Source organism: Abramis brama (genome assembly GCF_963993115.1).
Source record: "Abramis brama genome assembly, chromosome: 6".
Taxonomy (NCBI): domain Eukaryota; kingdom Metazoa; phylum Chordata; class Actinopteri; order Cypriniformes; family Leuciscidae; genus Abramis; species Abramis brama.
In genome coordinates, this window is record NC_139968.1 from 23,825,542 (window position 1) to 23,842,707 (window position 17,166).

The window sequence follows — 17,166 nt, forward strand, 5'->3', positions numbered from 1 at the left end:
AGACAGTCTCAAAAAAGTGGTTCTCTGAGCTGGTGTGAGTGAGTGGAGGCGGGGCTCATTTGCATATTCATAGAACCGCATATGCTAAATGAGGCAAGGGTGTCGAGTTACATTCAAGCTATATTAAGGCATGGAGTGAGTTTTAAGGAATAAAATGATTGACTGCATGGGGACTTTAAAACATGCTATAGAGCAGATGCTGTTGAACAAAACACTCGTTTTGCTGCTTTTTACCATAAACAGACCGTTTACAGGTTTTCAGTTTAAAGGCTGTTCGCCGTTTCAGTAAATTGGCTTTGACTCTTCGCATTACCAGAGCGCGAGTCCAAAAACATGTTTTCGTGTACATCAGCGCTCGGGGCCAAACGAACAGGACGTTTCCTTTTTGAACTTCACCGTCTCAACTGTGAGCTTTCCTTGTCATCTCCGCCGGAGTGATTTGAAACTCGTTGTAATCACAAAGCATGCTGCTTTCACGCATCAAACTGTCCTGCCCATCCACTCAGCAGGAGGGCCGCAAACGCTCCTCTATTACCATCCCATCTTCACAGCCTTCTGAAACGCGCTTACTTTTCCGAGCATGAAAGGCCCCTAGCTTCTCCCGCGCTCCTTTTCAACTGCTTTCAACCGTCAGGTGCACGAAATCCATCTCTACTCTTTGTTGGGTCCGTCCCTGCTGCTTCTCTCTGGGATTGTTTACAGCAATGCAAATAAGGCCAGAGAGTAATTCAAATGGATTGTTTGGGTTTAGGCTAATGTGAAGCGTCTCATGCAGTACATGTGTTTTTGGTTATTTATGAAGCACTAAGAACATCGTGAACAATAATAATAATAAAAAATAAAAAAAGCGTGCACTTTTTAGAAGATTGCTTGCTACTTGAGGCTATTGGTTTTTAAGCATTTGGGTGAATGAAAGAACATGTGTTCTCTTTGAACTAGTGAGAGAGGAGAGCAGACGATAAGACCGCACTCACTTAAAGCTGAGGAAATGTATTCCGAATTGGTATCTGGAGCTATTATTTATTTTTGCATATATTCACATGGCTGAAGCTTTTATCCAAAGCGACGCAGTACAACAAGCGATTCATCTTGAAGAGGCAATACACATGAGAAGTGCAAACAAATGAAGTTTCAGACATCCTTCAGGAGGGATTGAGGAACTAGAGTTCTTTGGGAATTACAGCTATTTAAATATTTTTGTATATGGTTGTGAAGTTAAAACTGTAGAGTGCCACTCATTCACATACACCATATCTGTCATTTTACTGTCAACCCACATTCAGCATTAATACTCAACACAAACTTGAGAAACATACTATAACATCTTATTCATGACCTCTCATTTTTCATTCTCTCCCCACGTCATCTCTCCACTCTTCCTCAAGCATGTGACGTCGAGGAATTTGTTTGTGGCGACGGGCGCAGCTGTGTTTCCGAAAGCTGGCTTTGTGACGGGGAACTCGACTGTCCCGACGGCTCAGATGAAACACCAGCGATATGTGAGTCCATCAACAACACATTTCACCATTTGATTATTTCATTCATCTAAACTATTTATCTAAACTAATACAACATGAGTATGTATTTCATTGTATATAATAATTTACATATATTTTAAAATAGTATAATATTATATATATATTATTTTTGTCTATCTATCTATCTATCTATCTATCTATCTATCTATCTATCTATCTATCTATCTATCTATCTATCTATCTATCTATCTATCTATCTATCTATCTAATCACATTTCTCTATTTACATTGCTAAGCTTTGCCCTCATATACGTCTAATAACCTATATATAAACGTCAAATAAACTTGTAAACGGGTATGTTTATTATGTACTTTATGCATTATGGTATATTGACTCCCAAATAAAGAGATCTGTAGTTGAAATGTGCTTGAATCTGTTGAATTTGAGTATCTCCAAGTGGGTTTTGAAGACCAAAATCAGATTTAACAATATCACAAGGCCACAAACTAATCAAAAGTGCATTAATAAGCTACATATTCATATAAATAAAAACATTTTTTTTAGAAGAAGAGTTTTTCTGCCAAGTTACATGCCATTTTGGCCGACGTCAATGAGATTTCCAACTCAAAACAATTGCACTTGACATTTCTATTACAAAATGAATGGGTTTCCGAAATGCTTCAGTAAAATTTGGAAATGCACTCAGAAATATTGCTAGATGAGAAATGGTAAGCGCTCAATGCCTGGGATAAAAGATGTCATGAAGCATTAATTGAAGCAATTGTTACCTGGAGTATTGTGCGGTTTCCACACGGTACAGTCCTCAAATGCGCCGAATCTGAGAGGATAAAGTGATGAGAAAGCGTTTGTACTTATGACAGGCTGCATAATTATCTTTTTTAAAATAATATGCATGATATATCTTTTGAAATTCAGTGTGTGCTGGAAAAAAATATTCCTGGCAAGCCTTTTATGAGATCAGAGGAAATCACAGTTGAGGTCACTTGCCTTTCGGCAAAACTGAAAAAAACATTGTAACGTAGTAAAATCGTTATTTTTAAGTTATTTTTTTCCTGTCAGAATTTGCCAAATAAATAGCCCTTGCTCATTAATCCTGACAGTTTGCCAATTGCAGAGCTCATTTAAATAAATATGATGTTTTTATAGTGTATATTGTCTTCATAGTACAGGATGAGCAGCTGCATACACCAACTCGTCACTGGCTTTTATCATAGCACATCAACAAACGTACCACTGTGGTTCCTTTGATCAGTTTGTCATCTCTCGTCTGTGGAAGACCATCTGTGGTTTTCCAACTTGCCATTCTCTTCATATTCACCCCCTTAATCACACTAGATTAGTACATAATCCACTTTCAAAGTGATAAAAAGAAGCAGAATTAGAAATGAGTGTGATATGAATGAAATAGACAGAAAAAAGCATTGAAAGAGGTTATTGTTTTTATTTTAACATAAAATAGCATACATTTTACACGTAATACTGTAGTGAACAGCACATTCCAGGGCCCAGTTTATGGCAAGGCCCTTCTCTGTCTGTAACAGTGGACAAAAAATTGCCACATTTTGATTGGATCTTGCTGCACTAACACAAACAAACTCAGATAAGGATGCTAGGACAACTGACAGACACCTTAAAGGGGTTGTATAATGTCCTTTTCACAAGATGTAAAATAAATCTCTGATGTCAGAGATTTCCCCGATCCCAGAGTGTGTATGTGAAGTTTTAGCTCAAAATACCTCACAGATATTTTATATAGCATGTTAAAGTTACCTTTTTGAGGGTGAGCAAAAACATATTGTTTTGTGTCTGTCCCTTTAAATGCAAATGAGCTGCTGCTCCCAGCACAGGGGGCGGAGCTTCAACAGCTCTTGTCCTTAGCAGCTTTGATCACCTCACACGGACATGCACTGAAAATTTCTAAAACTTTTAGCCTTTTATGTTCAAACCAGAGTCGGAAAGATTGAGAGACTTAAGAAGTGACAACATGTAGACAACATTTCTGAATGGTTAGTTGATGAATTTATGTAGCTTATGTGTAGTTATCTTCTAGTCATTGATTAGCATATTCTGTCTTGATAATCTATAAATCGTGTTCAGGGGGCGGGGTTTATGTAAATTGTAGGGTTAGTGATGTCACTAACCCGGGAGGAATATCGTGTAATCCCTACCAGCCGTTTGTTGTAGTCCTTAAAAAGCAATTTCTTTAAAAGCAAATATCTCCCTTTGCTTTGAACTTTGAGCGTTATAACTTTTCAGATGTTGTTTATGCTCAAACAGCAACATTACACACTAACTAAAGCTAGAAAAGTGAAATCATAATCAACCCCCCATTTACAGGAAGGACAGGACTTCTCATTGGTCCACATGCAGTTTCTGCCCCGCACCCATCATGAAATTAAACCCTAAGGTTTGAGCCAACCGCCATAAAAATTGTTTTGGAAATTTTGGATGCAATTGAGAAGTGGCTGAAACAAAGGAAGGCCACAATGATCCATCCAAATCCATTCATAACTATGTTTGGAAACCTTAAAAACTGATGTAAACTACACACATCCATTTCAAACTTATTCAGAGAAATAAGTATTCTCATAAATGCCATAATTGGCAAAAGTAAAATCACTACAATACATATTTATTTATTATATTGTATACATTATAATTTGTATTGTACATTATATATTGTAATTTGATATACATATTTGATTATGTATAATTATTAAAAAAAACTAATATTTTGCATTTGTGCAATACAAATTCATTTTTAATGTTTTTATATACTATATTCATGTAAAAACAACACAAGCGCCCACAGCTTGGTGTTTTCAGCAGAGCGCCTAGCGTTGTCTAAAAACGCTTTGGGGGACACATAGCCTTGCAGAAGAAAAACTGGACCTTGTGTGCTTAACTGAAACATGGCACGTATTCTTTTTAATGAACTTACTCCCGCCGGTGAAGTGATGGGTCCCAGTTTAAAACCCAAGCAATCCGATTAGTTCCAACAGAGAATGTCTAATAAGGCGAGAAGTTTCACTCTCAGTACACTTCCGGCTTCTGAACTGGTTGCAGTTCCTCTCTGATTCCATATGAGGGCGCTCACAGGACGAGTGCAGAATGAATGGAGGTCTATGGCGCTATACACATCAAAATCCACTTTTCTCAGGATATAATTTTTTGTCTAGTAATTTGAATGTTGTATTCGAAAGGAGATGCAAAGAAATTACACATTGCTGGGTGTTAGATTTTTTAGAGTCACTAATTTGCTTTAAAAAGTCTTTTAAAGTGTCAATGACGTCATACACATCGTACGACCAGAGATACTGCTTTACTGCAATCCTTCAGTCACCTTGGTGCTTTCGCGCTCTGCACTTTCTTTTCTCTCGAGGCTTCGACAACACAGCTGACACAGGTAAATACACGTGCTAGAAGAGTTTTTGTTTTGTTTGTTTCTGGTCCCGCTTCGGATGCCACGATGCCATCAAGCGGTATCTCTGGACTTTCGACCTATAACCCATGTTGAACTTGCAAAACCTACAATTAAATCTGAGATTTCTCAACGGCAATCGGATGAAAGAGACAAATTTAGCTGTCTAGCCCCATTGACTCCCATTCATTTTGCACTCATGGGCGATCGCCCCCAGTGGAACTCTGGTGGAACTACAACCAAAATTCGGTACAATAGGACTTAATAGGGAGTGGGCAGGCTCTCCGTAGACGGGCTCTGGTTCCAAGCACGTTTTATGGGTAATCGCTTTAGTGCCTGGTTACAAATCAGATATCACTTTATTATAGAAGTCGTTTGAACTACGTTATAATGACCATTAATATATTTTAACTTATATGTTTCATATACTAGTATATAACCGAAGCTATAGATTGTGAAATTAAACATTTCTCGTTCTTAGGCCGTGTGTCCACCAAAGCTTTTTTTCACGCGGCTGACGTGTTTTTTCATTTGTTTTCAATGGGAGCGCCGCGTTTTTAAAGCGCCATGAGCGTAGCGAGGCGCTGAGCGTCTTTTTCACGCTGAAGCGCTGAGCGCTCGGCGTTTTTTACAGGTCGCCGAGAGTTGAAGAATGTTCAACTTTGGGTAAAACGCAGCGCTCATCACTGTCACTTTTTACCCAACCGTCCAATCACAGTGGAGGAGGGGCGGGACTAATACCACACCAACCAACTGCCACATTCTGCTTGTACAACGTCAACAGATGACAACAACAAGCATAATGACGGAACAAAATCATTTAAAACAAGAGCCAGAGAAAATACATTACATTGTATTGACATTTTAATATAGAATCAACACAGAAACAAAATATGTGTGAAATGAGATACTAGTAATTTTGTGGATATTCCGTATCATAACAAGCAAAGCGTCTCAACTGAAAAAAAAAACGCAACGCTGGCAAAACGCTCTCAAGCGCCTACAGCTAGGCGTTTTCAGCTGGCTAAAAACACTTTGGTGGACACACGGCCTTAGTGTTTTTTTTTAGTTAGCTTAGATAGTAGCATAGCATACAGCTATCCGAAATGATTAGAGATAACGTTTTTCTAATTTATTTTTCGATTTATTATGCCTTATTGCTTAATAACAATTAACAATGTCGCAAAACATACCCAAACATGTTATTTCTTTCACTTTAACTATATAAATAATCAGGATAAAAATAAAAGATTATTACATGAATTAAAGTTTGATTACATTAAGAATCGCAAGAACAGCTTTAGATCAGGCATACTACTGGGGTCCTAAGCCGGGACTCATCACTTCACTGGGAATGGGACTCAACACTTCACCACTCCGGATACGAGTTATTTGATCTCCCGCGACCTCCTGGTATGAGTCCCGTGGCTGTTCCTCAGTTTAACTCATTCTAATGTCTTGTTCTGAGTGTCTCTGCGCCCCACCTACTCCCATAGCTACAGTTTAGAGGCCTTCAAAGACAAATAAAAGACTGTTTATTAGAATTTGCAGATTTGCTGTCTTTGTTGTGCCTCAAATTTGAGAGAACTCTTATCCTGGGGGATTTTAAAATCCACATGGACATAGAATACTTTACAATAACAAAAGACCTTTATTGGAGTGCATTGATTTGAAGCAGCTCGTGAACTGTCCTACACATAACAAAGGCCACACCATAGACCTTATGTTTTCTAATGGTTCATTTGTGTCTCAGTTGTCCACCTCTGATTTAGGGCTGTCTGATCATCTGCTATCTTTTTTAATATCGAACTGCCAGACATAAGCATTTCCTGCTCTTGCGTCATTAATTATCGCAAATGGAAATCTATTGAGCCCTCTAATTTCACTGATTTTATTGACTCTTGCTTAAGTTGTTTTTCTGCATCTGATGCACTGGAGGACAACGTTTCTATGTTACATTCTGTTCTCTTGACTGGCCAGGACTCATTTGCTCCTTTAAAATCACAATCTGTTTCCTTTGTACGTTCTGCTCCTTGGTATAATGAAGACCTGCTTACAATGAAGATGTATTTGGAGCGTAGGGTGGAGCGTAGGGTGGCGTATGTCTGGCTTTTGACTGTTCATCACAAGGCCTGGAAAGACCACTTACACTAGAATATAAGGCTGAGATTGTATCTGCCAGGTTATTTTTCACAGGTAATTATAAATAATCAAAGAAATCCAAAGCTGTTCACGTCCTGGACTTATGCTTTTCAATGGCAACACTATCAATGGCGAAATGAACCTGCAGCAGTCATGTGATTCCACTAGAGCTCTGTAAGTTGTTTACATTCATTATTATTGTAATGTTATACTTTGAGACATGAGGTAGTTTAACGCCGTCTCTCGTCTCGTGGCGCAAACTCTACTGTGTTGCGTTCATGTGTTTTGAAGGAGGCGTGGCTTTGGAGACGCTCTGAAGGGAGGGTGGGATCTTATGCTTTCAAAGCTAGCTTGCTATTGCTAGCCTCTCTGAAATGTACCCTACCTTTAAAGGTGCTCCATGTAACTTTTTCACTAAAGCATACAAATAGCATATGTTTGCAGATATTTAGGAAACATGCTGAGTTCACATACACGTTTCTCTGAAAAACACTTCTACAGCCAGTCATTTTACTTTGAAATGTGCGTATCGTGTTGGAATGTCTGTTTTTGTTTTGGTCTGTGTGATCTCACCCACAACAGTTCGCCCAGTAGTATTTCAACACCCTGGGCTGCCAGTTGGCAGGAAACACAGCGTATTGCAGCCAGCAAACAAACAGGGTCAGAAATAGCAGATTCTACCCAACCTAAAAAGCCTCGGTATCCATGTAAAAATCTCTATGAACGAAAGCATATTATAAATGCGGATAAATCAACTAATTAACTTACAGTCTGTAAGTGTCCTCGGCTTTCGTTGTCAATTGCGCTCGTTCCTGTCGCGTATCCTCAAACTGGCAACCCGTGTGAGCGTCGAGTCTGAGGAGGAGGGGGCGGGGGAAACAACGAGCGCCGATATTTTGAATTTGGACTGCAGTACCTATTTCGACCACTCATTCTTTCAGACTGCACCTTTAAGCAAGAAAGCAAGACCCCCTCCCCCCACACACAAACACACACACACACACTAATATACCGTCCTGCTGGAGGGCGGCTGTGGTTGAAAGTCTAAATCAATAAGAAAAAATGCTGAATTAATGAGGTTACATCACCCTAAATATCTTCCAGGTTCCATCTTGACTTTTGCTGCCTAGATACTTTTAAACATCTCTGGAGATCCGGAGGCCCTGAGAGGAAGAGCGAGAGACACTAAGAGGATATTTTTAAACAATTCTCCTATTTGTTGAATTACATATTCTCTTTTTACTGGGATTATGAAAGTGGAACAGAGGTCTGCTGGGACAAGCCTTGGGGGAAAACCTGTGTATACACTTCCTTTCTCCAAAAAACTCTCGAAAACCCCCACCCGGGTGATCATTTAAAAGGAAATTGAAAGTTAAGGAGGCACATGAACTACAGGCCAAGACTTCACAGCCCTTTTTGGAGCTGGATGGAGATCAATATTGCTGTTTTGGCAGTGGCCTCTTCTCCCCCGTGACACCCCAGAAATGTCAAGCAATCCACAATCAATGATTCACAAGAGACAGCTGCCGGCGTGCTAAATTCTCGTGTGCTAAGAGACATATTTAAGAGGAACTGTGCAGGGAGTTGAATATTAAAATAGCTTTGCTCATCACATTTATACACAGTGAATCGAGTTAAGGGCGGTGAGCCTCAGTTTTACGGCTTTTATTTGTATTTATGCTGCATAGAGAGGGAAAACAAGAACATAGATGCTTTTAGAAGAATTTGTGTTGTTCATCTGTTTTATTAAAGTAGGTTTATGCCATCTTTGTTTTGTTCTGTTATTTAGTGTCGAATACCCGACAGTCTTGTGCACATTTTTATTGTGTTTTTTTCAAATCCGTAATAATGTTGACATCATTGCTGTTGTGCAATTTTATTATATATATTTGCTAAATTAAATTATGTTTTAATTGTATTTTATGTTACATCATATATGTGGCGGCTGCATTATTCTGTCCCCTAAAAAAATGTATAAAAATGTATAATTTTAGTTTTAAAGAATATAATAGCTTTTTAATTGCTTTTCTCTTTTTTAATAGTGCCGCAAGGTAAAAAAAAAAAAAGAGTTTTTTTTTTCTAAATTGGGCTCATCCAGACTTTTTAACTTCTGGTCTATACTAAATTTAGAAACATGTTGTTAAAATGAGAAAATTCTACTGTAAAAATAAGTTAGAAAATGATATGTTTCTAATGTGTCTAATGTGAATATTATTAGTATTTAAAAAAATATAATAATAGCAATATCTGATATTTTTATGACTGGAAATTCATTGTAGAAATACACTGTAGAAAATCACTGAAATTCAACTGTAAAGAAGTTTAAAATATGTTCTAGTAATGTTGTAATATACTATAAAGAAATTGCTGCCTTAAAGTTTTAAGTACAATCAGCTTGGATGTTTAAGTCATGTCAACTTAAATTACATTAAACTAACTTAAAAAAATGAGTTGACTTGTATAACTTACAAAAAAAGTAGAAAATTGCTTAACTTATTTTGATTTGAGTTAAAGCAATGTAAAAAACAAACAAACATATGTTGTCAATTTATTGATCATATTTTTTTAAGTGTATGAACATTATTAAAAAAATATTTCTATTAATTGTTTTAGTATAGTATTATTTGTATTTTTTTCAACATAATTTTTTTATAACAATTTCTGTCATTTATTATGACAGAACATTCATTGTAGATATTTACTGAGAAAATTCTACTGTAGAAAGAACTTTAAAAATAATATCAGTCAGTTTGTGTTTGTCTAAAATTAACATTCTTAATATTTTTTCAACATTAATATTTTTTAGAATAAATGCTGTCATTATGTGAAGCATTTTCATAAATAATTCAAATTTGAATCCTCTAATGTTAAGAATGATATGAGATGTGGCAGGAACACAAATCTGTCAATGTAGCAGAATTAAAGCCTAAAATGTCATTAAGATTTTTACATCATCTGAGAGTAGCTTTATTACAAATTTAGAGTGTCATTACCAAATGTGTATTAAAAAACGCCCCCATAAATTCACACTTAATTGACTATGAGCTTAATTGACTGAAAAGATGTTGTGTTAGCAAATCCAAGACATATTTAAACTAAACAAAAGTATCATTACCTTCACGCATCATTACCGTCTCACTCACACAATATTAAAAATCCACTTTTTGATTTTATAGTAATGAATTGGGGTTCACTTTATTTTGACGGCCCCCACACATTCTGTTAACTATAAGTAACCTAGTCTAACTCTCAATTCATGATCCTTCTGACTGAGTTTAAACGTGAATATACAAAGAGAATCCCAATGCTGAAAAAACATTTTCGATTAAACTTCTAGATTTGAAATAAAAATAATGAATAATAAATGTTGTGTTTGTGGTATACAGTCGCGGGTCATTTGCTATTTACAAACGCATCATATTACTATATGTGAAAGCACATGCGCGCGTGGCGCCTGCTGCTTCTGCACCGACACAATACAGTATATATATGTGACGTCAGTTCAAGCGAAGCGGCAGCGTTGTGGAGCGCACGTGAAATGAGTGAGCGCACTCTTCCACTTTACTTGTTAAAACACGAAATAATCATGTACAACATCACAAGGTATGTTGAAATATGCTGTACAACTTACAGAAATCCGTATCATGTCACACGTAGTCGCTCTATCAGTGATTTAACCTCGGAATGGCGTCAATAAAACTGCTTGTAAACAATGTCACATCTACCGTCACATTTAACGTTACCTCAGAAAACCATTCAGTGTCCAAAAACTCATTAGTCAGCTAGAATAATTAACTTGGATTGGAGCATTTAGTTAAATATATGCACTATATGGCATATTCATTGAATTTTTACTTAAATTGTTCATCAAATGTAGCCTATGTTTTAATAAAACCGTTTTATGACAGCCACCTTTTAAATGTTTAGCCTATATATATATATATATATATATATATATATATATATATATATATATAGCCTATATATATATATATATATATATTTTTTTTTTTAACGAGTAGAGACATACTTGTAATTTTAAAATGTATTATATAAAAACTTCCTTGTGTCATTTAAATGTACAGTAATAGCCTACAAATCAATTATTTTTAACCTTTAATGATGTACCAACTGGGGTTCCCTGTATAACTTTACAGCATTAGTTGAGAGATTTGATTCTTTGTCGAAATTTGCCATGCACTGTAGGCTACCTGATAATTCACAAATTAATCAATATTGAATCGAAGTTAACAGAAGCTAAATGGAATCACAAGCTTGTGAATCCAAATCGAATCCAATTGTGAAATTTGTGTCAATAATTTTATTTAAATACATTTTTTTACTTGAAGCAAATTTAGTCTTTTCCCCTTTATTTTCTTGTCAGAGTGGACCAGAATGCATTGTTTTTATGTTAAAGTCACAAAAATTCTCTTGGGAGAAGATGCACCGCCTAGACCCTAATACAACAACTTAAAAATGTCAAAATTTTCACCTCTTGTGAGTTTGCGGGTCTGTTGAAGAAGTTGAATTTTTAAAGACTTCATTAACCTTCTCTTCTACAGGCTTGCGGCAGGTAAAGGTGAGATGTCCCGTCAATCACCTCCAGTGCCTCGGCGCCCACAGGTGTGTTCATTATAGTAAACTCTGCAACGGAGTCAAGGACTGTGAGGACGGATATGACGAGGGTGTGCATTGCCGCGGTGAGTTCCGTTTGATTTCTTTCTGTTCACTATCTTCATAAAAGTTTGGGGTCAGTGCGAAAAAATAAATAAATATATATATAACGTTTTTTTAGCAAGGATGCACCATTAAAATGATCAAAAGTGACAGTAAATACATTTATAATGTTGCAAAAGATTTCTATTTCAAATAAATGCTGTTCTATCTACAATACCATCAAACTATCATGGTTTCCACAAGAATATTAAGCAGCACAACTGTTTTCAACATTGATATTAAAAATAAATGTTTCTCGAGCAGCAAATCAGCATTTTAGAATGATTTCTGACGGATCATGTGACCCTGGAGACTGGAGTAATGATCCTGAAAATGATCACAGGAAAAAATTACATTTTAAAATATATTCAAATCGAAAATATTTTACAATATTACTGCTTTCGCTGTATGTTTGATCAAATAAATGCAGCCTTGGAAAGCATAAGAGACTGTTTTCAAAAACGTAAATTTTCTAAATTTTTTAACAGTAGTGGGTATATATACATTTTCCCTCTGATGTCTATTTTTTTTTTTTTTTTTTTGTGCACCTAAAAAGACATCATTTAATTTTCTATGGCTATTTTCAACCTTTCTCTGACAATTTTTTTTATGTGCTTTTAAGACTGTTATGTAAATCTGTCTGATGAAAGTTTTGGAAGTTCAAAAGTATTTTTTTTTGCAGCTTAGTTTCAATGTTTTGTTAGTTAAGAAAGTTTTCATAGTTACAGTTAACTTTTATCTTAAAAGATGAAAAGATAAACCCATAAAATGTTCAGATTATGAATTTATCACGTTTATTCAGATAATTATGAAACTTTAGCTTCAGACGTGGCGTGAATAGTTTTGATAATGAGTTGTGCATCGGACTTGATGTGAACAGTCCTTGTCTCTCGAATTTAGCTAAAAACATCAAATGCTTTTTGTTGATGGACTAGATCAGGGATGGGCAACTTCGGTCCTGGAGGGCCACTGTCCTACAGAGTTTAGCTCCAACCCTGAAAAAATCACCTGTCTGTAATTTTCTAGTAATCCTGAGGACCTTGATTAGCTTGTTCAGGTGTGTTTGATTAGGGTTGAAGCTAAACTCTGTAGGACAGTGGCCCTCCAGGACCGAAGTTGCCCATCCCTGGACTAGATGGTCCATCAATAGCTATAATTGCAGGTCAAGACTTTCACCTTTAACCTGTTAACCGTTGCCAGAGCGCGGACGCACTGAAGCGGTTTTATTTATATATAGTTCAAAGTTACTATCAGATTTAATGTTATACCTTGACAAACTATACATCATTAAAAAGATATAAGACTCAAGTTTCAGAATTTGACCACTATTGTATTCTGAGAAACTTATAGCGACAGTTATTTCTTAATTTGTTTCAGGAGTTATGAAATGAAAAAATTAGTCGATACCTTTGATATGAATTATGCGCGTCAGCCGCTTTCATTCATAAAAAAACTCCCGTGCCGTCGTCATGACAGCGATACACAAAACAACGTGCCTCAGGGCTTTAGCTCAAAAATGTGCAGATTTGGAGAAATATTGATATATTCTCATAGGTTCACATCAGATTTCTATAGACAGGAATAATATTTATTGAATTTATACCCAAATGCGTCGATGTAATCATTATGAGCGTTTGCATAACTCTGATACTGTGTTATGAATTCATACCAATAGCCTGAGGGCGCCCTCGCCGCCCTGTGCACAGTATTAGAACATGAAGAAGTGCCATAATCATGTGACAATCCAGGAAGCCTCGAACACACACAAAGCTAACGAGATCGCGCTGTAACTATGGCTGTAACATGCAGTTTTGAAGACAATAAACATGTTTGCTATGATATTTGAGTTACCTGTGTTTTTCAATCCATGCCAGGTATTTCCATAATAATAGATTATATTTATAATGTAATGCTAATCTATATAGAATCGTTGTGCAGAACACTATCCAATAGTATATTTTCTGTCTGATTTTTTATCTGAAGCCAAATTAGATCACAAAAAATTATTTAATATACTCGATTTGCTTTATAAAGTAAGTTTATAAGCACAAACATGGTTTTAATCTCATAAATTGTCGTGTATTGATGGTGTGCTAAGCTAACATGCTAGCTAGCCCTAGGTGCACCTGCCACCTAGAAGTTATATTTTTATTATTTTTTGAATGCTTACTGAAATGTTTCTTTATTCAAGAAATGCATTTGATACAGTTTAAAATGTAAGGGTGAACTTTAAGAAAAGAAATTAGTGACTGAAACCCTATGAATAGCCTGTGAATAGCCAGTCGTTAGTAACTATAATGCAGACAAAAGAAATGCATATTTAGAGCCATAACCAGGCTGGAGAGGTGTGAATGTGTGCAGGGGGAGACTGAGACTGAATGGGGCTCGTTTGCACCACAAAACAATAAAGACAATATACTGGATAGATGGTTAGAAGATGACAATAAACATCAGTAGCATTTTAGCGTCAAATCAAAATAAAGTCACATGACATGGTCTTGAAAAACATTTCACTAAATACAGAGTTTTGGACTTATTATCTTAAGATTTTAAACATAAAATGTTTAGACATGTGGCATTAGCTGTAGTGCATTTCTAGATTGCTCCAGTGCCAACTTCAATTTTTTTTTCATGAGGATGTTTCATAAAAAATAATTTCTAATAACTTTACAAAACTTTGAAGCTATTTATAACAATTTTTGTCATTATGACAATAATTAATTCTACATTTACAATAAACTGCCAGGTGTCAGCTTTCAAATGAGATCATACTTGTGCTTTTAGTACAAAGGGTTCATGAACTGTATCTGTTTCAGTTTGGGTATGTCATTTCTTGGGATTTTTCAAAAGTGGGGTTACAGCTTAACAGGTTAAACTGCAATTCACGTCTTCACACTTCCTCGTTTTAAGAGTGTTTGACAGAATTAAACCCACAACAGATCTGCAGTCATTTGAAGTCAGTTCCATGCAAGATAAGCACAGTCGGCTTAATGTAATAATGGGTTTCTGCTAAAAGGCAATTACTGTTTCTCCACATGATGAAGTGAGGATTGTGTTTTGTCACATTGTGGTGAAAGGGAACAAGAAAAGAGGTTTATATGAAAACCACAGCTTAGTTTACGTCGAAAACGTTGTGAGAATTTATGTATTGCAGCTGAGGTCGTTTAACTGTTGAGACGGATGAGCTACATCATGTCATGTCTAGAATGTGTATTTAGTTACGGCCGTAATAAATGAGCATATGGAAGTATTCATCATCCTCACCTTGAGTTGAACCACTCGTGAGATGTTAGTGTGCATGTGCCAGGCTGTTTCAAGCAACCGAAGACCTGGCTTGGAGGGGAAATTTGCGCTTTTACATTTTATGTTCCATTTCAATCTTAGTCTTGGTTCGGTTTCAAAGTAAATAAAACTTGGCGGCACGGAGAGGAAGGTATGGATGCACACACTCCTTTGAGGAGCAAGCGCGGGCCGCTTCGTTCCACCGCAGACCGGTTTCGAATTGCTCTCTGCACACCTGTCATAACTGAGCATTCATAATTTACATTATCAGTCCGCAGAGCAGATATCAACTCTCACTCCTGGAGGTATTCGAATCTGGGACAGATAGAGAGAAAGAGCGAGAGAAGAGAGGAACATCTTCACAAGAATGGCCATATGAGCTAGACTCACACTTTTCTTTGTCATAAAAGTTAAGAAAAAATAGCTTTGTGGGTTGAAGATAGCGTGAAGCTAGCATTGACCCCTTTTATATATTCTTATTGTGTACAATATTGTAGTTCATCATTTCAACTTGTCCCTCTTTTCACACTAAAAACATGTTACCACTGTTTATGTTTTATGGCCATACTATTGAATAAATTATTATTTTTAAGGCATAGTTTAACCAAAAAATAAATAAATAAATAATATTTCTGTCATCATTTTACTATGTTCCAAACCTGTTAGTTTTTTTCTTCTGTTGAACACTAAAGAAGATATTTTAAAAAAACGTTGGTAACCAGACAGTTTAAGTCCCTATTGACTTCCATAGTATTTTTTTTTTTTTTCATACAATGGATATCAATGGGGTCCAACAATTGTTTGGTTAGTGACATTATGAAAAATCTCTTATAAAGCAATTAATTCAGGTTTGATACAACTTGAGGGTGAGTAAATGATGACAGAGTATTCATTTTTGGGTGAACTATCCCTTTAATGCTTACTCATTCACTTCTATTGTAAGTGTGATTGTAGGTGGTTGCTAGGGCGTTGCTATGCAGTTTCTGGAGTGGTTGCTAACTGTCTTAAGTCATAAAAGCCTCTCCGCTAATACAGTTTCTGGGCAGGTGTCAAATTTTTACCGTTGTTTTATGGTTTATGGCGTTGCCATGGTGGCAGAGTTATAAAATTGGATATAACTTTACACAGAAAACATTAGCAATCATTTTGTTTTCCATACTAAAGTCATGTTAACCATCATAATGTTTATGATTTGTTACCATACTATTGAAGAAGTGAATGTTTGTTTCACTATTGAAAAAGTGAAATGCTTACACATTGGCCCCGTTCTTTTCCATTGTAACCGCCATTGTGGGTGGTTGCTAAGGCGTTGCTATGCGGTTGCTAGTGTGTTCTGGGGGGTTGTTAACTTTTTCAAGTCACAAGAGCCCACCCTAGTTCTTAACTGTACAAAAAACAAGTGAGTTTTTCCTAATTGTTTAGGACTATGCTAAGCCAGTAGACTAGTTAGTTCGAAGGCTAACTAAAAACTAAGGGAAATGCTTTGACTCCTAAGCTCCGCATACAGTATGTCTCACCTAAGTAGTCTTACTTTTCTCTGCGGAGAAAGCTCTAGTGGCACTTTACTTATTGTCTTTAATGGAGGTCCAAGAGAAATTTGACGGCTATAATGTTTTTTTGTTCCAAAACTATCACATTACAGAGGTTTAAAACACTGCGAATGGCGTTTCATGTTGTATTTAACTGTGTTAATTAGTTCAGGTTAGCTCAAAACATTCAGCCCAATGCAAATGTGGGTTTCCACGTCGATTAAACTGCGCAAACAGTCTTGCAGATATTTGACATCGACTTGAGCAGCTAACTAACCTTGACGAAGTGGTTTTAAATTCTCTTTTATTTTGTTCTCAGGGAAAAATAAAACAAAAAACTAGCAAGGAGCATTGGGAGCACTGCCTTTGGATCACTGTGTGTTATTTTGAAACTCTTTCTTAGCTATTTTTCTTGGTTGTGTGGGGATTTGTTTTGTCATTGAGGAATGGAGCCTGCCTTCAGGTGACCACGGCTATTCACTAGAGACTAAAGAAAAGAGAATAAAGGGATTTCAGCTGTGTGTGTGTGTGTGAAAGAGAGTGTGCGTTTCAGTATGATCACTTATCTTACGTTTC

General features: G+C 36.4%; 1 protein-coding gene across 1 annotated transcript in view; it reads left to right on the plus strand.

Annotated features, from left to right (window-relative positions):
• LOC311085876 (low-density lipoprotein receptor-related protein 1B-like) overlaps window positions 1-17,166 on the plus strand; it is a gene marked incomplete at its 3' end in the record, with an annotated part of 59,778 nt that overhangs the window by 33,627 nt on the left and 8,985 nt on the right. The window contains exons 2-3 of the mRNA XM_084118492.1: window positions 1,386-1,499; window positions 11,626-11,763. Coding sequence (XP_083974618.1) covers window positions 1,386-1,499; window positions 11,626-11,763 — 252 coding nt within the window. The remainder of the gene's footprint in view (window positions 1-1,385; window positions 1,500-11,625; window positions 11,764-17,166) is intronic.